At 46.6% G+C, this 26824-nt stretch overlaps 1 protein-coding gene across 1 annotated transcript in view; it reads right to left on the bottom strand.

Moving 5' to 3' along the window:
• Window positions 1–362: 362 nt before the first annotated feature.
• The window catches only part of TG (thyroglobulin), a gene marked incomplete at both ends in the record, with an annotated part of 179405 nt that continues 152943 nt past the window's right edge, over window positions 363–26824 (bottom strand). The window contains 7 exons of the mRNA XM_080939317.1: window positions 363–481; window positions 1371–1558; window positions 3916–4050; window positions 11278–11385; window positions 12399–12580; window positions 22093–22260; window positions 23273–23437. Of these exons, the coding sequence (XP_080795443.1) occupies window positions 363–481; window positions 1371–1558; window positions 3916–4050; window positions 11278–11385; window positions 12399–12580; window positions 22093–22260; window positions 23273–23437 (1065 nt within the window). The remainder of the gene's footprint in view (window positions 482–1370; window positions 1559–3915; window positions 4051–11277; window positions 11386–12398; window positions 12581–22092; window positions 22261–23272; window positions 23438–26824) is intronic.

The following is a 26824-nucleotide window of genomic DNA, read 5'->3' as shown; positions in this document are numbered from 1 at the left end:
CCCATTTACTTTCTGGAACTTGCCTTTCTTTTGGTGAGACTGTTTTTTGGGGTTTGTGCCTTTTAGAGCCTCATCTTCTATGGCACTGTTTTCTATTTGCCTATCTTTCTCTCTGAGAAGAATAGGAAACCAGCTTTCCTGCTGATGACAACCCAGTAACCTGGGATCCAAACATCAAGATTTACTCTGGTACCTGGCATAGTGTCATCTAGGAATGGTTTGAAGTCATAGCACAAAATACCCAGTATTTTGTTGTATGCAAACACTTTATTGAAAGCAAATGATTCTTGTATATAGTAAAATCACCATGACAGGCAGTTTGGGATGGAACTGTCAGGAAGAGTGGGAGGCCTCAGGGTTGGTCATTTACTGTAGCTCTTAGGGATAGGCTCCAGTGAGCCTGAGAGGTCTTCTTCTAACCTAAGCCCCACTTCCAAGTCCTCCTCTTCACTCTTGGCTAACTGTGCATCCTTGGCTCCATCTGAAACAGAACAGAAAGACAGGTTCGTCTAGAACTGGTCCTTTGCTAAGAGACAACAGCCCTAGATTCTTTCCCTAACATGACCCAGAGATATCAGATTCACTCCCAGGCTGTAGGAACATGCTTAAGGTACAGCCATACTTGAGGATAGAAAGAGACTCACTTGGTCTTGATTCTACAAGCAAGAGTTGAGAGTCAAAACACTTTAGACAAAATTCTCTTCTCTAATGTGTTGTCTTTCCCTCTCTGCCTGCCAAACTGTCATTCTGGACCCTTCCCCAAGTCATCCCTCCTTTGGGATCCCTTTAGGCCCTTGGATACAGGCATTCACCCCTGTGTCAGGAAGGAGGGAGGGCATTCACTGGGTTGTGCCATTTGTTTTCTTATTCTCCTGGAAGTTTCTTAAGGATACCATATTGTTTCTACAGTCTCCATGGCTCACTGTGGTCCATTTTACTCCTTAAACTCAGAGGCAGGAGGTGGGAATGCCATCTCGTACCTTACCATTTTGTATTCTCTGTGATTTTCCACACAGCCCTGCACCAGCAGAACTACAAGGGTAGAGATTCTTCTCTTCTTGCACCACTGTTATTGGCTAGAAGCTGGCTGCCATTCATTACTCAACCTTCACTTCCCCTTCCGTCCCTGTCCAGTGTCCTTTTCTTGAGTCTCACTCTTGCTCACTCTGCAACCTCATTGCCCCACATCAGAAGAGTAGGTTCTTGGCAGCAAAAGAGCATTGAACTGTGAACACCTCATGAAAAAAGGTGGTGCCTCTAGGACCCAGTAACCTGGTGGCCTCCATATGCCGTCTAAGTTAACACACAGCTAATCAGTAGGCACCGAATCCAACACCACTCCCAAATTCTTGTCCCCAGGGCACTACTACCTGCATTCTTCAGAGTCTGGATGTACTTGGACCAGAAGGAGCAGTCAGCTCGTTTGAGGCCTTGCCGATTGGGAAGCTGGGTGCTGAGCTCCTTGTAGATCTCTCCTTCAGCTCCAGGAACAAAGTCTGGCCAGGGTGTGGCAAACTCAGCTGCTTTCCTTGAGAACTCATGTGGGTAGTTAGGATTTCTAGGGAACAGAGAATAAATGCATCTTTCCTTTCAACACTTGGTATGACATACTCATACTCTGGTCTTCAAGGGCAAATCATTCACCTTTGAGTTGCAGATGGCAACTCATTAGTCTAGCTTACAGTGGGGAGTTTAGTTGGGTATTACACAGCACTGGGCCACAAAAGCTCTCTGCAATCACCACTAACAGGCCATATCCAACTTATGACTTGTTGGTACTACTCAGGACCTATCTTTCTGAATGCTTAGTGCTACCCCTTCTTACTTTGGTATCCTTTGATTTGGATGCAATTCTTAGTTTCTAAAAGGCCCTTGCTTATTCAAGCTCTGGATAAAATAAATATGTTAAAGGTACCTTGTAATTCATATACTAAGGTCCCATGAAGGAGGTATCATAGCCTCTCAGAGATATCAGAATTGATTTATCTTCAAGCCATAGGATTCCATGGCAGTTTGTTTCATCAACAGAATCATTTGGCCTCAGAATCTCAGAGCATAGTTGAGAATATGAAACATTATTCACTCTTTACCTATGGGGAAAGACTGTCATTTCCCTCCAAAGCAACCTTGCTGTGGAAACTCTCCAGGGAAAAGTTAGTGCCTTCCTTCAGGCTGCATGAACCCAGGTACAGACATCAGCTAGAAAGATGGTAGTTTCTTTACTTCTAAGAAGGATGTAAATTCATTATGTCCATTGTTAGCTCACTTTTCCTGAGGCATCTTAAGGACATCATGTTCTCTCTGTATCCAGATACCTTCATAGCACTAGCTCCCACCCTCATAGCAAGAGTACTTCCTCACCACCTGCCTTGGATCAGATTTCCTACTCTCCAGAACAGCTGCCCTTAGCTCATCTGAATGGCCTGAATGTCTGGTATTGTTGCTGCTCCCTTGGGAAAACATTCTCTAAAACACTAATACGAAGAAATGTCTCTTTCCCATCAATCTCTTCAGCAAACTTCATAAATCTGTATTTGCTCTGTTTTCAGGCACATTTGCTTTTACCATGGGAGGGTGTTAGTAACTTGGATCTGTGCCAGGATGTTTCTCTCTTCCCCGAGGTACTATAAGAGTTCTAGCAAATGCAAAGAGGTAAAGGAAGTGGAGGATCTACCAGGAGCGTGGAAGTGGCACACCTGGGAAGCGGCACACCTGGGAAGTGGTACACCTGGGAACTGGCACACATGGTAAGTGGCACAGCTGGGAAGTGGCACACCTGAGAAGTGGCACACCTCAGAAGTGGTACACCTGGGAAGTGGCACACATGGTAAGTGGCACAGCTGGGAAGTGACACAGCTGGGAAGTGGCACACCTGGGAAGTGGCACACCACAGGACTGGGTCAGAAGTTGCTGGGGAGCAGGTGGGAGCTAGGGGAACTCCAGAATGCCAGGAGGCAAACCACATCTGACAACAGTACAACCATGGGGCATGGAATGGTTTGGTCTGTCCCCCTGGAGACACTGGGCAATGCTTGGAGGTTTTCTAAAAGCATTTTAGTTTTTGAGAAGGGTCTTTTTATACAGATTAGGCTATTCTTGAAATCCCAACCCTCCTGCATCAGCCTGTGGGTCTGGATGACAGGTAATACTGTCATGTCTGGCTGCCAGAGACATTTTTAAATTTCATAACTAGAAAAGGTTTGGGTATTTAGTTTTGAATGTTAAAATGTTCCCCACAAGTTCAGGTGCTGAATGCTTGGTTCCCAGATAGCAAGACTCTCATGAAATATTTTGGATCTTCAGGAAGTGAAACATCACAGCAGAAATAGTTCAGTGGGGAATGGTCTCAGGAAGGATTATGTGGTTTGTACCCCCTGACCCTTCTCTCTCTTTCCTGTCTTCTATGAGGTAAAAAATATCCTCTCATATACCTCTGCTTCCCTGATGTACTATCCATTATGGAAAGCAATCAAGGAAAAACCATTTGGAACTGGTACCTCAAAGAAGCCTTGCCTCCTATGAGATGTTTGCCAGGCACTTTACTTTTGTTTGTAAAGTAAATGGCACAGTAGAAACTGTTGGTATCCAGTGGACAGAGTCCAGGACCACTGTCAATCACCCTACAGGATACACACATACACACAACTTAGCTGATCCCTAGTATCAACAGTACAGAAGCTAAAAGTCCTTGGCCTAATGCCACCAGTATGTCTGAGCAAGGAAGCTTTCTTCATGATTTATCTATACATTGTTTGGTTAGAAACAGGGAGGCCAGGACAAGAAAAAGGTATCAGAGAATTACAGCTTTTGTGGCCAGGATGGGTTGACTCGTTAAAAAATGTGAGGTCTTTTTATTCAGGGATGGGAATAGGAGGGAAGACATGATAGGATTCAGGAGACCAGTGGGCCACATACCCGGATCTGATGAAGTTGGAGAAATACTGCATGACTTTCAGGGATAGGCTCTGCTCTTCTGTTGAGAACTGGCCCTGGTAGGCAGAGTAAAAGGGCAGTCCAAATGCATACTGAACATCTGCCAGCAATTCTAGGCTGAGGAAACAGGGAGAGAGAGGCAAGAGGTGATAACTGTGGGCCCAACCCTAGCAGTCCTCCAACTAAATCAAGGATTCCTCGTACTTCATGCCCTGTGTAGGATTACTGTTTAGTGTGGCATCTCATTTGGCTTATATCAGTGGGGTCAATTGGTATTGGCAGCTTTATGGCACATGTGGTGGCTGAGGCTCATCTGCTGCTGAGAAATGATCACCTGGAGATATTTCAGGATGACCCTTTGACCCTGTTTCAGACACAATTCCTATATTTCTATCGGATGCTTGTTTGTTCTTCAATGAGTAACATCATAAAAATTGGTATGCTTTAAGTCTCGCTTGTGCACTGCCCTTTATCTGTAAGTTGTACCTTTCCAGACCCTCAAGGTTAACTTTTGTCCATGTAGTCCACCCTATCACCTGACACTTGGTAGGTTTTCAATAAATGCATGTCACTGAAGTGAATCTCTAGTAAGCAATATGCCTCCAGACCTCACACCCTCATGGCAAATGTGCCTTGTTGAGAATCAAAAGGGGTCACTTTCCTATTCTAGAAAAATCTAAGGCATCACAGATGACATGCTTGCTGGTGTGCATCAGGCTCCAGTTGAGAATAAGATGAGAGCTGAGCCCAGAATTGCACATCAAGCATGAAAATCTGGGGAACTTGGACTCTGTCCAAGCTAGGAAGTCTTTTACCATGCTCATGAGCCATGAAAAGAAGCCATTAGGTAAAGCTACCACACTGCTGCCAGTGAGGACAGAAACCAGTTTTTTTTTTTTTTTTTTTTTTTTTTTTTTTGTTTTTTTGGTTTTTTGTTTTTTTTCACTTGAGACCTCTGACTTTACCACTCATCCTTTCAGGGAGTCAAGGTGTGGTCATACTGAAGGCCTGCCCACTGCTGACTTCAGACACAGGAGCCACAACCTTCACAGATCAGCAGGAAGCAGTAATGGGACTGTCCCCAAATAGCTCTGAACAATGGCCTCAGCTTGGAGGCAGCTGTCCTAGGTTCTCATACAGCCAGGAGAGAAGTAAAGGGGAAATAGTGATGACATTTCTGACAATTTGTTTTCTCAAGTCATTTTTCTTCTGATGATAGAGTAAGAAGGCTATGTGGGGGAAAGGCACCCTAACCATGTGACAGGTTCAGAGCTGAGTCTATGACCACAGGGATCCTGACGTTCCATCTCTGAGAGGAAGCACGTTGACCTCATACCCATTAAGCATACCCAGCCATATAGTCTGTCCTCTGAAGGAAATCAAAGAAACAGAGGAGTGGGAGTTGCTTCTGTGGCCTCTTTGCTTCCTTCTGAGACACATGTCAAGAACTCAGTTCATGCCAGAGTGTGAGAGTCTCTCTATGTTTCAAGTCTGATTTGAGAAAGAAAAGATTCTGGCCCTCACAGACCACATGCGTTCCTGTGCAGCCCATTAAAGTTGAGCTTCCCGTTTACTTCACATACTCCAGCCCCACCCATTCACCAGGGCAAGTTCTCACAGATACAGTGCCCTGGAGAGAACTGTCTCAGAAATGACCCATAGTGCTGCAGTGTTTCTGATCTCCCCAGAGCCTAGCAGAGCTGATGGTACACTGTTGTTCTGTGGAACAGTCACAGCTTTTAGCTGATTGGATGGATTAAACTGGACATCTGACTCCTTCCAGAAAGTGTTACCAGCACAAAGCAGAACTTTCCAGGACGTGCTCTGTCTGCTTTCAGATTAGTAGGTATCTGCCAAGAGCTACTGTAGAGAGTTATTTAACTCACTGTCTACCATGCAGACATTTCACTCTCAACAGCCCCAGCCTAGAAATCAAGCTGGAAGACATGTTATGTTTACAGTTTTGCAGCAACTTCAGAAGGAGACCTGAAAACAGCATCTTCCTACCTAGGCCTGTAATTCTGAGATGGAGCAAGAAGAGTGTGAACGTAGGTCACAGGTGCAAAGTGAAAGCCTGTGCCTAGCATCTGAGCTGCTCTGACTGCGTCTCACAAGCTCACCAACTCTGGATCTCTCTGATTAACTGACCACCATATCAGACAATAAAAATTTTATTTCATGTCCCATCATGTGAGACACGTTTTCAGGTGTGAATAAGTGATCATTTTAGATGACATGTCTTTAAAGAAAAAAAAAACCCACCAAGTTAGAGGATATTCTTGATAAACACCTATGAAAATGGTAAGAGCTGTCAGTCTTCCTCACCCACCCATCCAGTCTCCCCAACTTCAGTAGTCCCCAGCTCCCAGCCTTCTTTTCCATTAACAAATAGGCTTCCCCACCCAAGGGCCCTAGCATCTGACAATCATTTTTGGGGTGCAGATGAACTTACTCTTCACTCCTGCAATAGCACTACCCCCCCCCTCCTTCAGATCCTCTCCTCTGCTCCTTCCTGCTGCTGCTGTTGAGTTAATTACCTGATCTCACACACTGCTGGTGGGCATGCTCTGTGTTGTCTGCCTGGTACCAGGCAAATCAATATCTGTCACGTCAGTGTTGAAGAGGATTGTGGACAGGAGAACACCATGGGGAGGGACAGGTAGTCTCAGGAGTGACTGGCTTTCATCCACCCTCAGAGATAATCTTGATCACACAGGATGTGGCTGGACTCATTGAACCAGTTCAAGAATACAGCTCTGTAATGTTTTCTTCGGTTTTTCAGTTCTTACAAAGTCACCAAGATAGCCAGCTGAAGGCATGGCATTTGGATCTGGAATGGGCAGGGCCCTTGGAATGCACAGAAATGTCTAGAATGCAGATCAGTAGTGTTCAAAACATCTCAAGGCTGAGATTTACAGATGTTTCCCACAGCTGGGAAATGTCTAAAGAGGAATGTGGCTGTCTTCTTAAGCCATTTCTACTTACTTTTTTTCCTAGCAGAATTTTATTTATTCCTTAAAATAAGTTAATGCTAATTAGCAAACATTAAAGGTCAGCAGGGTGCTGGGTATTGAACATGCATTGTCTTTAGTCCTCATACTCCAGAGATAAAGTGGAAAAAATATTTTCTTCACAGGTGGGAACGTTAAGGAAAGGGAGCTTGCTCAGGTAAAACAGACAATAAAATGGAAGAGAGTGTGAAAGCCATGGTGAATTTACCTCAATCTACAACCAAAATCTGCTGTGTGTGTGTGTGTGTGTGTGTGTGTGTGTGTGTGTGTGTGTGTGTGTGTGTATCTGTCTGTCTGTCTGTCAGTCTGTCAATATGTATATGCATACCCCTCCTGTCTCCGTCACCTCAGCCTCTCTGTGGGACAGGTATTCCCAGGAGGCCCAGAGAGGCTCTGTGAGTTGTCCAAGGCTGTACAGCTAGTGTGAACTTAGTAGAGTATGGACCTGCACATACTAGTTTTGGCAGAAGTGTATGCAGTTGAAAGAGAACAGAGGAAACCTCAGAGATGGGTGAGGGTCCAGGCTGCTTGTTGTGTGAGAGGAACAAACCTGATCACCTCCCTGGGCTTTTGATTCTGTATTGGTAAAATGAAGCCTCGAGGAGATGTCTTCTGACCTCTGACTCTGGATTGGAGGCATTTTTCTCACTGTGCATGTTTTAAATTCTCTGCTCCTGACCTAGCATCACAACTCTCCTGGCCTCAGCTGGATGCACATTGTATCCATGATGTGGTGGACCTGAGAGTGCCACAGTCATTTTGTGACATCTGAGCAGTGCTCTATAAGGAAGGATGTGGCAAGGCGTCTGCTGAATACACTTTCCAGGAGACAGATGGCAGGGTATGTAACACACACACACACACACACAGAGAGAGAGAGAGAGAGAGAGAGAGAGAGAGAGAGAGAGAGAGAGAGAGAGAGAGACAGCAGAGCCAGAAATAAAATGAGGAGAGAAGATACAGCTACAGGGGAGACAGAGAGGAGGGAATGGGGAATGAAAGGAAGAGGGAGGGGCGAAGATAGGGGGAGGGGTTGAGAGAGGAAGAAGGAAGTGGTGAGGAAGAGAGAGAAATTTTGGGGCAGACAAAAAAGAAAGAAAACTTGCCAGAAATATAGTCCTTTTGTCAATCTGCTCAGTAGCTGCAGTGGCTACTTCACTGAAGGTTTCACACTGTGGTCTCTGTGACAGGCGAACATGGAGGTTTTCAAGAACATGTTCTGATGCCCCAAAAACAGTGGGGGTCCCGTGGTCTGAAGTTATCCAGGCCCTGGTCTACACGGAGATCTGTTACTGAGTAGCCCCGAGAGAGGCTCTGTTCCTGTGCTCATTAGCTGATAAGAGCCGAGGGCGTGTTTCTCACTAGAATAGATGTTGGAGTCTCCACATGTCACTCAGGCATTAAAACCTTCTGTGGTATGTAGCCACCATGCCTGAGATGTCTCAGTGTCTTTCTTCTGGAAACGATGGGACAGGTTGAGGATTATAGAGCTCAGGCTGTGGGTGGGTCAAAAAAAGCCTGCCTACTGCTGGACTCTCTGGGGTCTGGTACCCAAGTCTCATGGAGCTCAGGGTAGCTTGTCTCCAGGCTCATCACTTGCTTACTCTAAACCACAGACCAGCTCCAGGGAGTCTATACACCAGAAATGAAGACTTGTTTCCCTCCTGTCATGAGCGGTAGCTTGGCTTCTGGCTTTAACCAGTCTTTGGAGCACCTATCAAGTCCCCTCTTGAACACAATCTCAGGCTAAGATACTGAGAGCCACGAGGACCCTTCAGAATCTTCCACAGCATGTGGTTGTCCATGGAAGTTCCCATGATCATCATAAGGGACCTGTCTGCAAGTCCTCAGAGGGGAAGACAGAGGTCAAATAGAAGCTCTGGCCAACCTCGGATAGGGAGGGTACCACTGGCTGCAGCTGAGTCCTTCACTGAGGGCCTATCTAGTTCAGGTTCTTGATACCAGAAGCCTCTGGGTACAGAATATGATCTGTGGGAGGCTGTGCTCTAAAGAGTGTCCCCCTTCAACAGAGACATTGAAACTCTCACCTCAGTACTTCAGAATGGGGACATGCTTGTAGACAATCTTTCATTAGACTGAGTTAAACTGAGGTTAGGGTGCACCCTGAGCAAGCAGGACTGATGTCATTGTAAGCAGGAGAAGTTGGACACATGGGTTATTACGTGATGGGAACAGGAAGAAGACTGCCTCTTGCTGGTAAGCCATTCCCAAGGCAACCAGAAACAAGAAAGTCCTGGCAAACCCTTTCCAAACCCGTAGAGGATTTCATCCTTACTGCCATCTGCATGTCAGCTCTCGGACCTCCCAAACAGGGAAAATGTATTTCTGCTGCTCCAAGGTCACGCAACTGTCCCCCACCAGGGGGTGTCTGAAATTAACCCAGGGTCCATGCCCTCTTGACTCTGCTAGAACTGTATGCATGCTAGTGTTTCCCTTTGTTTCTGCATTGTGTGCCCCTCCCCTCTGCTGATGCAAATGTTTGGGACCAAAGGTATGAGCTTCTTAAGGCTCCTTGGTTTGGGAGCCCACACCTATCAATGGCCTCTCTCTACTTCATGAGAAGAAGGTAAATACTGATCAGAGATCCATGAGTGGCCTGAATCCAGGGTCTGGCACAGCAAGGCACAGCCAAGGCTGATTCTAGGAACATGTTCTGGGACTGGCTTCCAGGCCACAGTGGCTACAGACCACTGGACCACAGGCTCCATCTACTGTGCCCACATTCCCTAGTACCATCAATATTCTTTCCATGTGCTTCCATTAGGGCTGCAGTAGCCTCCTTAGCCTCCTTCCCTCAACCCCAGGCCACTGTTTGGCTCTAGGGCTGGGTGTGGGGAAAACTATAAATAGCTCTAAGAAGACATACCACATGGTTTAATGGAAGATCATTTCTAGGTTGAGAGGAGCAAACAGAGGCATTGCTCTGCAGTGGCCCAGCTGCTCATCTTGGGAACAGGGGAGAACATATTAAACCCTTTGAACCTCAGACTCACTGATACAGGTGTCTGCAATCTCCCAAGACTCACAGTTTAAGACTAATCTCAAGTGTGTTGGTCTTAATGTTGAGCTTTTAGGGGACTGATTCCCAAGGTTAGTATGAAAAGAATGATCAAGGCCCCAGGAAGCTTATTTGCCTTCCTGTTTAGAGGTACCTTCTATGTGGCAGGGGGATCACTTCTCAACAGACACCTGGGATGCTGGTGCCTTAAGTCTGGTCTTCAGCCTCCACAAGTGTAAGCAATACGTCTGGGCTTTTTATGCTTTATTATAGCAGGCTGATTGGATCAAGACGCCCTCAGCATTGCATGTGTTTCCATGGAGTGCTATGAAAATCAAGCCACCAGTTTGGGCATACTACTGCTTTGGTCTCACTGGGTGAGGGATCATAAGTCTGTGAATCCCATTCTCCAAAGACTAAGGCTGACACTGGGGTGCCTGACTTTCAAGGTCTTACTCAAGGGCTGTTATGTGAAGTTACTACTCAGATGCCACTTAATGTAGACACCTCAGTTCCTGCTGGAATGGGCTTTCTACATGGACAGAGAGCAGAAGTTTAACCTGGGTCGTACAGTCCTCCATCTGTGGCCTCATCTTTCCTTCTTGCATCTTTACTGCAGCTGATTGCCTCTTCTCATCAGTATTTTTGTTTACTGTGCCTCTCATGTCTTTCTCCTATTTTGTTGCTTTTGTTGTACCTGGGACATTTATTACCAGATGCTTGGTCTTTTTTTGGAAGTAAGGATGATGGAGAAATTGTGCTAAACAAAAACATTTCAGATGAACTTAGCAGCTGATGCCTGGTTCTATCCTAGACTGAAGCAGGAGTATTGATGAGAATCCAAGTCCAGTCAGGGTTATATAGTGAGTTCTAGTCTAGTCTGAGCTAAAGAGTAAGAAAGTATAAAACCAAATAAAGAAACAACGAAATAAAAAAGAAATGTTTCCTACTACGAAAAGTCATTTCTTATGTGCTTAGTTCTTAGAGGCACCAACAGGTAGGACACTAGCAAAGATAATGGCTCTGTCTACACCCAGGGTGACCAAGAAGTAACTGAAGTCAGAGCTCCATGTGCTCCGTGGTGGAAACCTTCATATTCTCTGTACAGCACGGAGTAAAATACTCATTACGACTGCCTCATTTGCAGATAATCAAGACAAGGCAGAACATGGTCAAGCCCGACCCACATCACAGAGAGACAGCTTGTGCCTTGCCCTGCCCTCTTTCTCTTCTTTGTGGATTTCGGTGGTGACAGGAACCCTTGCCAAACAGCTTTCTCTGCCTACACTTGCTATAGCTACATGGTCACCTTACCTGCCATGACCATAGCTTTCGGGGACATGGTACATGAAGATGTTTCCACGGGTTCTCTTTGCCCAGAGGCTAGCCATGTTGACCATGGGACAGATGATAAAGTAGTCCCTGGGAAAAGGACAGAGAAGGAGGTTCAGTTACATAGCTCTGGGGCACAGGTTGTGCCAGGCAAGGGTTTCCCATAGGCAGTCACCACCCACCAGGCTCTTCACCCCAAAGATCCTCTGCTCATCCCTGCAGGGGTGTGCTCCAGCTCTCTCTGGCCACACTGAGAGATGTGCAGCTCTGGGCTATGGCAGGTCACAGTCTGATACGTGTTCATGGCGATATAGCTCACAGATCAAGAGGCCCCTGGTAGGTCTGAACCTCTTTCCAGAATATCAACCTCTGGCTCAAACCCCAGGATAGGTATGTCTACACTGCACTCATTCCCAGGATAGGCATGTCTACACTGCACTCATTCCCAGGATAGGCATGTTTACACTGCACTCTTCTCCACATGTGACCAGAGTGCACGCTGGGATGTGCGAATGGAGACCTAGTAAGAAGGGCTTGTTTTCCTTCCCCAAGCAGGATGAGCCCAGGGCTCCCAATGCCTGTACGAGCCCGTTTCTTGGGGTGCTGTTGCCCACTGTTGATATGTCCCTATCCCATCTCCACTCATTGTTCATGCTTCTTTCTTGAGAAGCATGCCTTGTTCTCACACCACGAAAGTTAAAGACTTATCCTCAAACTCTGCTATTCCTAGCATTCCTTTCTTATAGTACTATAAAGGAAGGGATGTCCCACACCATCGATTTTTCCCTCTATATCAGGAATTCACCGAAACCAAACACAAATCTCTTTTTAGTGCATGTTCATGTGTGTATGCAGATACATGTGTGAGTGAAAGTGTATGTGCCACTCTCCCGTGTGCTCTGAGAGCTCATTAGTGGGTACCTACTGTGTGGTGGATTGAGAAAGGGTGCTGAGGACACCTCGAACACCAAGTCCAAGGGTCTCTGTACCTCCTTCAGGATCTAAGCACCCTCTGAATCCTCACCCACATCAGGCAGAGGATTTGCATCCTGCATGAACTGGCTTATTGAGTGGCCCTGACTTGTTTGATAGGTGTGGCTTACCGGGTGGCATTCTCCAGTGCCCGAGAGAAGGAGGCATAGTCGTCTGTGGAGTGCTCCAGGGAGTAATACCATACGGCAGCAGCGAGGATGCGGGCATCTGAGTCTTCTCCACCTAGTGAATTCTGCAGTGCCTGGTAAAAGGCTGTTTTGCTGTTGGTTCGGCCTTGACTCTCTTCAAATTGCTTTGAAAAGGGAGAGGAAGGGAGGGAAGAAGGAAGGGAAGGAAGAAGGAAGAATAGAAAAAGACATAAAATTTCTCAGTTGTATCCTGAAAGATAGTCACTGAGCTCCTCAAATATTATTCTAGAATTTTCTTTCTGAGAAGCAGCAAAACACAGCATTAAGCACTTATGCTTGTCCCAGCCTTACCTGCCTTTTTACTGTGTGACCCCAAGCAAGCGGTTCTACCTGCCTATGCTGTCCCTTTGCCCTTTAGGAATAAAGTGCCTCCTATTAGGGTTAGGAGAAGGACACGCAGAAAATCCCACTTAAGTCTGGTCCCTTGTAGTCTGGATGGCTGTCTGATACTGAGCTACACATCTGTCTTTTTCTGGTTTCATCTGGTTATGTTATTTCATTTAGACATTTCATTGCACTCTATGCACCACCATAGTCATCAAAGTATGAGCAGACAGTGTTGCCCTAAGAAGATACTCTTTCCCTGGGCCAACTCTGCTTGGCCTGGGAAGCTAGGACCGTAAGCTTCCTGTCTGCTGGGCTCTGTTCCGGTTGGGTGGAGACAGGGATGTATGTGTAAATGGATGTCCAGAGCCTCACAGAGCAGGTTTAGAACGGGCAGGGGTACATGGATGAGGCTGGGACCAGGCCTTCTTAGGAAGGACAGTCAAGAAGGTATACTTCTGGGCTGAAGGGCTGCCTGTCTGCCCAGGAACAACAATCCCTGCTGCTCTCTCTCAGCCTCCTTACCCTGCCCATGCCCGTGCTTTGCAGCTGAGCACACTGTGGGATGGGAGTAGCTCAGATTCTGGCCTCATTTTTCTCCTTTCTAGAGGTGAAAGGCAGAAGATGCAGGTCTGGTAATGTGGCCGAGAAGGACAGGTTCCGGATGCACATGTTTACATGTTTCCAGGAGCCCCTGAATACCGTGACCGCACTTGTTGGCAGACCTCTGTGTGTTTACATGTTTACATTGCCTTACAATCCACTCCAATTAGAGGGATCCAGGGTAAGGGCATGAGGAGCTCTTTATTGGTGAGATAGCGTGTTTGTTCCCTCTTGTGAAGCACCTGACCAGCCCTGCTGATATGGAAGCCTGGCATGTCCACCTGTGTGATGATTAATCGAAGACATGTTCCAGTATGTGGGAAGGAGCAGATCACTAAAATCTGGTTTCCTAATTGTGTCTTGATTGTGTCAGTAGAGATGACAGAAGCCAGTCCCTGGGTGAATGTAAAGAGGTGGGATTTCCAGGCATTAGGAGGATGAGGAGGCAAAGAGATAAAGAAGCACCTTTTGGCCAGGCTTTGGAGAGAGGAGCACTTACACCATGTAAGCTCTGCGGCCTCCTAGAACCCATGGTGGCTCCACCACTGGCAGAATTCTAACATAGGACAGGTGATAGATGTAGAGCAATAGATTCTGTGCCCAGTGGTTGTGTTATCTGACTGGTTTTTAAAGTGTCAGAACTGGTGTTTTCCCTCTGTGGTAACTAAGGTGGGCAAGAGAAAAGGCACAGCCTAGCTGCGGGGTGGTTGGCCAGCGGAGACTGGAGCAGCTTGGTAAAGCTAACCACAGGGGCTGTGTGAGACAGCGTTGCCGGCACCTGGCAAAGAGCAAGTATACATTTAAAATTAAATACAACACGAGTCACATAACACCAACATCAGGAGACAGTGAGGATGACCAGAGGGGCTGGCATGCAAAAGGTCCCTTTAATCTTAACATACGTTTCAGAAAGAAATACTAAATGCACCAGTATCAGCTAGGCACATCTGTGAGTGCATGAACATCCATGGCATAAACAGCTTCCACGTGATCATGACCAGAGGCCAAGGTCACAATAAGAAGAGACTCATCCATATATCCGCACTGTCTCACAGACCCGCAAATAAAACATGCGAGCAGCATGCGCCCACTTTGCTTTTTACCGTTGCTATCTGGGAATTACCCTTCATTTATTCTAGGCTAATAATAATGGTTCTACTCACCTGCTGTCTATCATGACTTTCTAAGTTTCCAAAGGGCTGGGGGTAACTTAACTGAATGATTCTCATTGGTTCTGATTGCCTGAAATAGCTCATAACAAAGTGGCTACTAAAACTGTCCCATACCTCCTGTCACTTACAGCTGGTGTCACGTATTTCCCAGTTGCTTCACCAGAGTGTTCCAGGAGTCTAGTGCTGGGAGTGCCATCACCTTACTCCCTGCTCCAGTTCTAGACCGGGAGCACCTCTGCCTCCTTAGGGCCAGCATAGAGAAGGCCAGCATGGGCTGGTAGTTAGTCCAGGCCTTATCATGCATGGGCACCGTCAGTCCTTCCCCAGCTCTAACTTAACCATGAGCCAGAGTTACACTAAAACACAAGACCACATAAGATGGAAGGAAGTTGGCACATTGATGAATAACTCAGGGCAGTGACTGCAACAGTGAACTGGGAATCAATATAAAGGTTCAAGTATCTACTGCATGATAGGAGAAGCCTTGTAGAATGGTTTCACCTCTTCTGATCCTGACCTCTTTAGAGTACAGAGAATGGTGTTGTCCAGCTCTGCTTTGCTTCTGGGAGGATTAAGGCACCTGGGCAGTCACCTGTTGTATTCCATGGCCAAGTAGTGTGTCTGTGTGTGATGTCAGTTAAGAGCACCTAAGAGGTTCCAACACAAGGAACTTCCTAGAGCCAGCAACCCAAGCTAGGTTCCCAATCCTTTTCATTACTCAGTATTGTGACTGTAACCTCATTAATCCCCAGGTTCCTCATGTGCAAACTGGTATTAACTAGGGTCTAGGTTGCAGTGTTGGCCTGAGAATTCAGAATGATATTCTGAAGCCCCCTGGTCAAGCTCTGCCATAGGGCACTTAATAAAAGAGACAAACTTGTATTAACTGTCAATTTTACTAGCTTCAGTGAGAAAACTTAAAGGGGAAAACCTAAAAGCCCTAAACCATATTACCACAAGATAGAAAAAGCCTCATGTCTTCATGGGGCAAAGCTCCTGTCTTGCATTTATCTTCACTTCTTTGTGTGGATACTGTGGATCTCAGAAGGGCTGTGAACGTATTGATGGTCAAACCACGGCAAATGTCAGATTCCCTGGCCTGTTGGCTAAGATTGCAGCCCTCAGTATAGGCAGTGAGGAGCAAGGACAGAGAAAACCCTGGTAGCCATTCCCTGTCTTTGTGTTTTGCAATACCCTGAACTGATGGTGGGGAGGAAAAGACTGTGTTCTGAGATCCTAGGTGATGTACAGCCACAGTGGAATTCCCGGACATTTGGGAGGCATGGTTATTTCCACTTGCTAACATGGAGCTCCAGAGAGGGCCAGGTACCAGGACCCCTGTGTTCCACCAGCCATGTAGTAGAGTACTGTGCACAATGAAGGACATGGCTTTCCCTTGTTGATGTACATCTAAAGACTCTTGATGAGACACTCAGTCTACCTGTGCTGCAGATGAGCAGGACCAAATTAGGAAGGTTTAAATCTACTTCCAGTCCAAGCCTCAGGACTTCTATATAGATGTCCCCACCTTCTGGAGGCTACCAGCCGTACACACCAATGAGTGTCCCATGCATCTCCTTCCCCTGCATACACTCTTGGTTGCCTGGGGGCACCATCTTCCTACCATGCTTTCATCCTAGTAACACAGATCAGATTCATCCTGTTATTGATCTATCTGCCTCCTATCTTGGATCCCCCCGAATTGTGCCCCACATGCCAGTTCTTCTGAGGCTTACGTGCCTCCTCACCTCTGCAGTACAAGGCAGATACCACATACCACACTCTCCTGTTGGGAAGGACTCAGAAAGTATTTAATCTATATCTATCTGCACACTAGCTCCTCACAAGCTTCTGCAGGATTCTTAAGTCACTGCCAGTCTGAAGAGAAAGCGAGCACAGCAGAATCCCTGCAAGAGAATCTGGAGGGCCACAGAGCTTGCCTGGGTTTAGGATTCCATAATTCTCCAAAGCAGTGGTTCTCCACCTTCCTGATGTAGTGACCTTTTAATCCAGTTCCTTAAGTTGTGGTGACCCCCCAACCATAAAATTATTTTCATTGCTACTTCATAACTGTAATTTTGTTACCATTGTAAATAATAATGTCGATGTCTGTGTTTTCTGATGGTCTTAAGTAACCCCTGTGAAAGGACACCTCCCCCTCAAGGAGTTGTGACCATAACCCTAGAGTGTCTAAGGATCTTTTGTCTATTGGGTGGACAAAACCTGAAGACTGACCTACTGCCAGTCAGAAACTGAAGATTCAAGATGAGCCTGATGTGAGTTGCCCTGGGCTCGAGGATGGTTGGGTTAGAGAGATTCACGAATGAGCAAAGTGCTCTCTAGCAGGTCTCTGTGTCCTGCCCAGGTTGGCTTCAGGAAGCAGAGAGGCATGTTCCCTGTTCAACTTTCCTGTCCTTCATTCAACTGTTCACCTTTTTTGCAGTGGCCCATGGTCCGTGCAGGGCAGGCACTGTGATTGCAGGCTGACCTCATGCAGTCCCACGTCTGGCATTTCACCTGCCCTCCAGTTCTCTTTGGGAAGCCCTATTCTGGGCCTCTATGGCATGAAACTTTTCTGGGTTTCACAGTTCTCAGTCCCATATACTAATCAAGCTGCACCAAGATCAAACGATCTCTCAGGGTCTTTCTGAAAGGACAAGGAGCTTCTTGCATGTCCACAGCACCATAGTCTGGTCTCTTCCTTCCTCATTACCCAACCCTCATCAAGGTCTTGACTGGCTGCTAGAATGCTTATGTTTTTTATTCTGTAAGGGGTGTGTTAACACAAGAATTCACTGTTTCAGTGTACACTGGAATCTCCTAGCACAGGATCTCTCTCTCTCTCTCTCTCTCTCTCTCTCTCTCTCTCTCTCTCTCTCTCTCTCTCTCCCTCCCTCCCTCCCTCCCTCCCTCCCTCCCTCCCTTCCTCCCTCCCCCCTCCCTTCCTCTGCTTCCTTGTCTGGCAGACAACCCATTCCCATTCTGGATTCTATACCCTCCCCTTATCCGCAGATGTCCATATTCTATGGTTGTCTCTTTCTCCCATGCAGGGCTCAACCTAAAAGGCCCCTTTGCTAGGCTGTCATTGTCCATTCCTAAAGTGTGTCTCACTTTCTACTGTTTCCTTTGCAGCTCTTTGGCTCTGCTCTCTCAAGGGCACCTCTGAAGACCTGGAACCTTTAGTGCATTTGTTTATCCATCATTGTTCCTTATCTGAGTGAGCTCCATCTGGGTGCTCAGAACTTTCTCCCAAAGCCTCGGCCATGGGACATTTAATAAAACATGGGGGTTCTTACGTTAGTCACACACAAACCACTGTTCATTACTTACTACAGAGCTGCAAGACAATGGCCATCCTTCTATCAGATGTCCCGGAATTAGTATCAAGTGCCTAACAAAATATTCTCCTGCAATTTTCTTTTAAAAATTCCAAGAGTAAATGTGATGATGACACTGGAATGATAATATACTAGTAATTTAGCTTGTCTGGCACTCCATGTCAACAGTCATAAAATATTTTCTTAATATTGTGGGGGTAGTGAGTCTACCTGCCTTAACTCCAGGGGGAGTCTCTGAAGCACTGGCTGAAGAAACATGGAGTGTCAGGCTCTGAGGGTCTGGGTCTCAGGGAGGATGTGGCATCCTGGAGCTGCCCCTCCTCGTGAGAGCAGTCTCCATTCTTAGATGCACAGAGGCAGGCAGGGCTCACTGTCCTACCTAGAAGCTATAGTACTTTCAGCTCTGACCGGCTAAGCAACTTGTTTAAACCACATGGTCAAAACCAGGAATCAGGATTCACTCTCCCTTTCGTTTCTTCCTAAGTCAGATCTAGCATGAGAATTTGGGGTAGTGGCACCTCTTTCCAAGAAATCTCTCTCTCTCTATCTCTCTCTCCCTCCCTTTCTCTCTGTATATCTCTCTCTCCATCTCTCTCTGTCTCTTTCTCCCTCTCTCTCCCTGTCTCTTACACAGACACACCACACACACACACACACACACACACACACACACACACACACACACACACTGCTTGGGTTCCTGCATCCACCTCTTACTATGAGCTGCTAGTAAGGATCTGATACTGCTGCACAGGGCTCATGCCAGCAACTTGGCTGCCAGGTGCAGCTTTCCAACTCTCAGACACCACTCCCCCCTCCACAGGCCCCCACTGCACCTGCTCTTGAATGAGGCCAACTCCTAGCCAAGCCCAGGGCACAAGAAAGCTACACTAAGCTTTGGAATTTTCTTGTCTTTCTCGGAGATGCTTGGAGGAAGCAGAACTGTGAATCTTGGAACAAAACTGCTTTTGATAATGCAAATTTAGTCTTGGTTAATGCAGACAGACTGTCAACTTCAGCAGTCAGGAGAAGGGAGGGGGCTGACTCCTCATCTGAGAGACCAGTGAAGAATTTCAATAGAATGCTTCGACTTCCGAAATAAGATCATTCTAAGCAAGTGGAGGCTTTCTACGTTCCCAGGCACCTATGCAGCCCCCATGCTCTGCAGGTATGTCTCTGGGTGTCATGAGGACTCCTTGGGTGGACCATGGTGACCTGGGTGGCAGAGGTGAGAGTCTTTATGATTTGATGAAGTCCTTCCCATCCACCCTCTTTGGTCTAAGGATATTTGGTGTGTGCTAAGGGGATGGTTGGTCCTGAGGCCTGAATGAGGGTTAGGAGGCACTTAGTCCTTCCCTGGATGGTGTGTGTTTGTAGGCTGGCCTCCAGCCTGCTATTTCTGTAACCACTATGAGAAAGAAATGTGTGTGTGTGTGTGTGTGTGTGTGTGTGTGTGTGTGTGTGTGTTTTAGTGTCTATGTGCATTTTTGCTGTCATTTGGAAAACTGTCCTGAGGTCAGATGGCTCACAGGCTATAAGTCTTTTGTATTTCTTCTTTGGACCAGGGCCATTAACTATTCTACTTATAAGTTCAGTATAAAAATACCTACCACTTATGCAGGTCCAACTATTCTCTTGATAGTGGAGTATGTTTGTGTCCTCTGGGCATATTCAGCAGATCTTTGAAAATTTCCCCAATTTGCAGATAGAGAAACTAAGTCCTGGGTTTGGGAAATGAAAATGCTTTGGACTACAGTCAGAAGATATCCAGGACTTCCCCCTGTTTTTCTGACAGAAGGCCAAGGGAGGGAATTTGTTCTGTTCTTGCTCATTTGTCCCCAAGCTGCAGTGCCACTATGGGTACTGATCCTCACCCTGCCTCTTGCCTTCAGGAATGTGGTGCTCGCCTCTCCGTAGCGTGCTTATACCCATTCTCACATGCTTGGCTTGTTGCTTATCTGTGTTATGATCTGGCCATTGCCTCTCAGAAGGCAGGAATCCAATTGGTAGTGATGTCCACCATAACCAGCCCTGTACCTAGAACACCATAGGTGACTGGTCCACTTTCACTAGCAAGTAGGTGTTATTATATACTCATGCTGTGTGCCCCCATGGTGATTTCCTGGGTTTAGGGTCTCAGAAATGACACCAAATACAATAAAATATTAAAGCTTGAGGAGACAGAACAGCCCATGTTCTAGGAGAGGAAACAGCACACCCTTCATGCTTAAGCCTAGCTAAGGAGCATCAATGACATGGAATTTCTGTATGACCGTTCAAGGTGACCAGAGAGGGCATAGGAGGGAGTAAATTCTAAACCCAGTAAATAGATCTCTGGGGGCCACTATCAGGAAACAGCTCTGACTCCTGGAAAGGGAACTGGTTGACTCTGAGTGAACTTGTTGATAGAAGGCTTGTAGATTGAGAGAAAACAAGGTGAATCCTGATGCCGCCATTGCTAAGCCTAAGGAGTGCACTGGAAGAACTGTGGTGGGTATGTGAGTCTCAGTGTGGACACGGGTGGCCTCAGCAGCTCCCTATGAACTAGGGAGGTCGGGCTATAGGCATCTAAGTGAAGACTGTCAGCAGTCTGTTGGTTCTGACAGCAGTCTGGGCTCAAGTGGAGGAAAGTCTGAATGGATAGCTAGGCTGGAGGTGCTCCCTCTCATCAGGGACTGGCAGAGAGAGCAGGGCCTTAGCCTTCTATAAAACACTGCTTCTACCATTCCACCTTCTAGACATGCAGTGACCAGGTGTGCTCACCAGACACAAGAGTACACAAGAACTCAGCAAGTCAGAAATGGGTGACCAGAGAGACATAAATGGGTGATCAGCAAGCAATGTACCAAGGCCTTACTCCCAGTGGGTAGGGGTTAGGGAAGCACGGACAAAGTGCACTAGATTCTCTGTGCTGGCCTCCAGGGCATGCAGACCTTCCCAGCAGGGCCGGCTTAACAGTGAACCTTCTGCCATATGCCACCATGCTCCTTTATGAGTGAACAAAGGGAATTTTACCTACACCTTGGGTAACTCAAGGAGAATTGAAATACCATATTGGGGAAAGATTCTTGGTCCTCTAGTCTGTTGGCAATGACAGAAGTTCCTAAAACACCACTGGGATGGTGTTAGGGAACACGATCCCACCCAGCAATCACACGACCAAGCAGCCTTTGTACGTATCCTTGGCTAGCATAATTGAAAAATTGGACCTAGGCTGAGCTCTGACCTATTATAGCCTATGTCTACCAGCAGGAGGCTACTTCTGTCACTAGTGGGGAAACTTCAGCTACTGGACGTGGTACAGAAAGCACCTGCTAGGATGTCCCTCGCCTCCCCATGCTCACTGTCTTAGATGAACCCTAAGCTGAGACTCTGATAGTACCTCTGCTTCCATTCACAACTGAGAGTATGAACATTCAGCATGTCTCTTACCCAAAGCTAACATGTTCTTCCTCACAGAGAGAGATTGCAAGGAAAGGGTTACATTCTGTGTAGCTTATCATGTTTGTGGAGAGAGCAGCAGCAGAGACTAAGCCATTCTGTTTGACAACTCCTGAGGCAGTCAGTCAATGTTATCTGCTTGGTGTATCTGTCCACACTCTGATCCTTTCATGAAGAAACACACAAATATATACGTTTGCATACATGCATAGACTTGCTTCTTAAACATGAGTGGTAACTCAACTCCATTTTCTCTAGATTTTTGCTCTTTCCTTAGCAGCCTATTACAAGCATCCCTCAAGCATGCAGAGATCAGGCTCATGTTTTTAATAGCTGCATAATATTTAGCAGCTGGAGCGTATCTTAATTTAGTCAACCAGACATCTGGATTTCTTCCCATTTTTTCCTGCAACAATTAACACTGTGAAAAATATTCTTACACACATGTTGTAAAAGAGCTGTGCTTTTTTGCTTATGGTGAGGCGTCCTTGCGGCAGAGAACTCCTGTTTAGCTTCTGCTCAAAACTCTTTACAGTGATTGATTCACAGCTACAATTTGTAGGCATTAGTTGCTTCTTATAAATGTCTTAGATCTGACCCCAGCTTCCCCCAGGACTACCTTCCAGCTCCTATAGCCCTGGTACACAAGTCCTCTGTTGGCCAGAGAAATGGTCAGTAGTTCCTGACCTAGATTTCAGCAGGAGGCTACAGGGGCCTGGCCCTCCTCCCATTTCCTACCTTCACAGCCTTTGCCCTGTTGATAAGCCCATCATCCTGAGAACCTCCTATAAGTAGATCCACCTTCACTGGCAGAGGCCTCTTCAACCGTCTGGATGGAAGTTCACGTAGATACTGGCCATCGACCACAGGGCCCCAATAGTGGAAAGGGCCACTCACAGCCAGGAGCTGCAGGGCGAGAAAGAAGGCGATTATTTGTGTGCATCTTAGTGTTTCCTGTGCAGCTGAAGTTGAAAATTATAGCAAAGAGCTAATGGTTCTGAACAGGGACAGAGACTAGAAAGGAGCTCAGCAAGATGCAACTGGTCCTTCTTTACCTCTGCAGCTCAATAATTCTACTTCCTAGTGCCTTACAATGGCTGCCTTTTATAGGGCTCTTAGACTGCTTTGCTTAGTGGGATCTAAAACACGAGTGCTCATGTTCTAACTCCAGCTGGGCTCTAATGGAAAGCAAGGGTCAAATGAACAGCACAAGAATCACACAGGAAACCCCGTGACAGTGACAGTAACATCCAATCTATTCTCAGCAATGCTTAGCCTCCAGAAGACCCTCCCAGAGCCCCTTGGCTGAAGCAACAAGAGGTTCCCAGGAGGAACAGGAAGAAGAGGAAGGGGTTAAAGTCAGTGTCTGTAGCAGGTGACACTAAACACCATAGTTCATATCTGTGAAGATGACAAGACTTAGTTTACATCTTAGGGCCCAGTTCTGTTATGAGGCTCAAGCCTACTCATGTCTCCTTTGCCAACGTCAGAGGCAGCCAGAGACCCAGGCTGAGAGCAAGGCAGAAAGGGATGCCCAGCTATTGACTCTGATCAGATCTGTGACCTGACTTTGTGCCTCTATGGTCCTAGCATGGCTTGTGACCCTTCTCAAGTTCTATTCCATTTCATCTCTCAACTCTGTCTCCGTTATAGGTTCCACTCTGCACATAAGATATCCAAATGACAGAGAAACAAACATCTTTCATTAGCAGTCTTGGGTTTTTTTTTGGGGGGGAGGGGTGGTTGTAGCTTGTGGCTCCTGCTAGGACTGGGACTCAGGAGACAAACTTATCTTTAGTTGTTCATGAACTTGGTGTACAGCTTGGTGGAGACGGTCACCACACGTCCTTGTTAGGCCTTGCCATCCGTTTGTAAAGACAAGAGATTGTCCCTCCCCCACTTGCACACTAGCGCCCACCTTGGTCTGAGCATCATTGAGAATGTTGGCAGGCTTCTGGCGGAGGCACGATACCACTTCCTGGATAGATGAGGTAGGGCATCCAACCTCCTTTGCCAAGGCTACAGCTTGCTGTTGGGCCCTATCTGGGCTGATAATTGCAGCCGGGGACAATGCTGAGCCTCCCTAGAAAAAAACAAAAAAGAGCAGGAGTTGAACTGACAATCTGTACAGCTTTGGCTGCTGGTTAGGACCCTCAGGTCTTAGCAGAGTTCTGTAGCTTCTACCGTATGCAGACACATGGGATCCGTTGATATTCAACATGTATGAATGTCAGGGGTGACCAGCACATAACACCATGCTGTGTAACCTTGACCAAGTTAGTGAAACACTTGGTTTCCTTATCTGTGAAGGGAAGGTGCCATCTCACTGTGCAGCTAAAAAAGTATATTGAGGTTAAGGGTGACAGTTCTAAATATAGACTGGAAAAACTTCTAGTAAAAGTACTATGCAAGATATAGCTATATCTACCTCCTCTCCAGGGAGCCCCTTAAGTAGTAAGTCCCTTAATTAGTATACAGGCCCCCTGGAAGACACCATTATTGGGTTACAAATAGTTATATAAGGTACCGAGAAGTTGGTGCCTGGTCAGACATACAAGCAGACAGGGAGCTCCTAGAGCTCAGCAATCCTGCCACTGAACCTCCGCAGGTTCCTTCGAATGAGTATAAGGGCTGCACACTTGGGATTATTTCTCTAGCACAAGTGGCCAACTTCTCTGAGAAGCCCATTGTTAATAAGCAGCACACCAGGGACCTGAGCACAGTGGTCAAGCACTCAGCCACTGTGAGGCCGACTTTGACATACCTCAGAGAGACTCCTGATGGGAGAGTGTTATACCTATCCCACATTGATACCTGGTTCTTAGTCCTTAGAGGGACCTGTGACCAAAGCCGGAGGCCAAGCAAGCCGTGGGAAGCTCATCTGGGGAACAAGAGAGTACACAGGGTAGGCAGGAGGAGGACTGAAGACCTAGGAACTATATATAGCATGATGACCAAAGTACTTTCCAACATCTCTGAATGCTAAAGATAAGGCCAGAGAGCCTGGGCTGCAGACACAAGATAGTGTGAGGCAGCATAAAGGGGGTTTGTCTTTTACTGTGTTCTATATACTAAACTCAGTCTGCTGGTGCCTCCTGCAAGATGCACACAACAGACTCCTCTAAACGTCAGCATCTACAGATCCTCTAGGCTCCTCATGAGAATCAGCAGAGGTGCAGGTCAAACTTGTAGCCAGCCAGGGCCTGGTGTGCAGTGACCTTGGTAATGAACCACAATGGGTGACTGGTCATGAGTGTGAGTTTTACACCATTGATTTGTTTTTGTAACAACAAGTGGCTGGCTGTTTTTGAAAAACCACTTGCTATGTTCTTGTAACAGAATGTTGCTTGTACTGGAGCTATTCACTCTGCAGCTCAGCATTCTGTGATGCAGAGTGCGGGGGGGGGGGGGGGGACGGTGGGTGGGGTCAAGGGGATCAGCAATGGTTGTCAACCTTTCCTACAGCAGTGGCTCTTAGCCTTCTTAAAGCAGCAACCCTTTAATACAGCTCCTCTTGTAGTCACTTCCAACTAAAAATTATTGTTATTGCTACTTCAGAATTAATTTTGCTACTGCTATGAATAGTAATGTAAATAACTGTTATGCAGATGATTTTAAGCAACCCCTGTAAAAAGGTTGTTTGACTGCCCCCGCCAAAGGTCATGACCCACAGATTGAGAACCAGTGGTCTACAGGAATGCCTTGGGGACATGAGGATTTCAGGGTGGGCCTCTGATGTTTTCGATAGTTCTGCTAGCTATAAATAACTAGAGTTCTTGATATGCGGAGGAAGTGGGTAAAGGCGTGGGTTTCACTGACTGTAAGATAGCTTAGAGAACTTTCCTCTCTTTCTGTTGTGATTAATCTCTCTGAAACCTTGTTCTTTGTGGAAAATCAGCAGGTAGCCAGGCATCCTTATTGGGGGGGGGCATTTGTTAGGACTTACAGTGGGTAAGTTGATGAACAGAGCCTGGGGAAGAACATGAGCTCAGAGGATAGGGCCCAGACCAGACCAACTCCATCACTCATGGTGTCATTCAGAAACTGTGACTTTAGTGTGCCCCAGAAGACTTTTTCTCATACTGTCCTTGAAGAAGCTATTATCTGGGAAGACAACAGAGGCACATGTGTGTGTGTGTGTGTGTGTATGTGTGTGTGTGTGTGTGATAATCTTGCTACCTTAAGTATGCCTTGCCTTAAAGATAAATGCTCTCATGCAAAAAGAGAGTCCTGAGAAGCCAACTCTACCTGCCTCAGTTCTCCTTGTATCCCTGCTGTGAGGGAGAAGAAAAGGAAAAGATGCACCTCTTCACTAGTCAGCACCAGGCTGGCATTGGCTGTGGCAGCCTTGGCTCAGAGAGAGACAAACAGCAAAAGAGTTAGGTGCACATCTGTGCATCATATTCAGAACAGCCCATGCATCCTCACTGTAGAGATGTCAGAAGATAGCAGAAGTGAGGTTATGCACCCCACGTCTCACAGCTGGGAAGGGACAAACTCACCGTACATCCTGGCAGGTAGCTACAGCTCCACACTCTACCTGCTATACGTTAGCAGGCTTGTCTGTAGCTTTGGACCCTGCCGACACCCAATAGGAAGGCCCTGCCTTAGAACAGACGAACTGGGGTTTTGGTTCCAGTGTGGCCTGTTATTTTGTCAGTTCTCATCTTTGCATGGAAGGGCCCTGTGATCAACCGGCTCTAAAGATGACAGAAGACAAAAACTCATACTGCAATGAGCACGCAGCAAATGGGAATGCTAATTATCATCAGGAGTGGTATTAACTATTGGTTTCTTTCCCACAATGCAATGTGTGATCCAGCTTCCTGCTGAGAGGAAGCAGATAATGAGACTGTAACACCCTGAGGAGCACTGCCAGCTCCAACTGGGATACGGACTCCAGTGAATTCAACCATCATATGCTACTTAAAAAGATTCACCTAAAAGTATTTTGAGTCTGATTTTATGTAGATAGTCTTACTTCCTCAAGCTGTGGTCAGATATAAGGTTTTTGGGTTTTTTTTTTTTTTCCAAGTACAGACTGTACTTATAAGTCTACACAGTAGAATGACCCTCTGCTATTGGGATCAGGGCAAAGGCTAGGATTCTTATGCATTGAGAGGAGGGAGGGTGCTGGGCACTGTATACCTGGAGAACTCTGCAGAGAGGCTGGAGGTGAGAGGACTTTGAGAAAATGAGCAGAGAAGGGCACTGGAATAACTATTTTTTGGGAGTGTCAAGAATGGCAGATAGGTTGGAAATGTAGAAGAAAAATAAAGATCTCAGCACCTCTGTAAAGGGCTGAATATGTGTTAAAGGAAGGAGCCAACACAGAGAATGAATGGAGATATAAGAGGAATTCCTGGGAGGAGGAGACAACTGCATAGAAGAGGTTAAGACATAAGATCAGAAGACAAGTCAATGACAGCCAAGTGAGAGGGGTCACCATGAGCAAACAAGCCCGAAGGTA

The sequence above is a fragment of the Micromys minutus genome, assembly GCF_963924665.1.
Source record: "Micromys minutus genome assembly, chromosome: 27".
Taxonomy (NCBI): Eukaryota; Metazoa; Chordata; class Mammalia; order Rodentia; family Muridae; genus Micromys; species Micromys minutus.
This window is presented reverse-complemented; position numbering and strand designations above follow the sequence as displayed.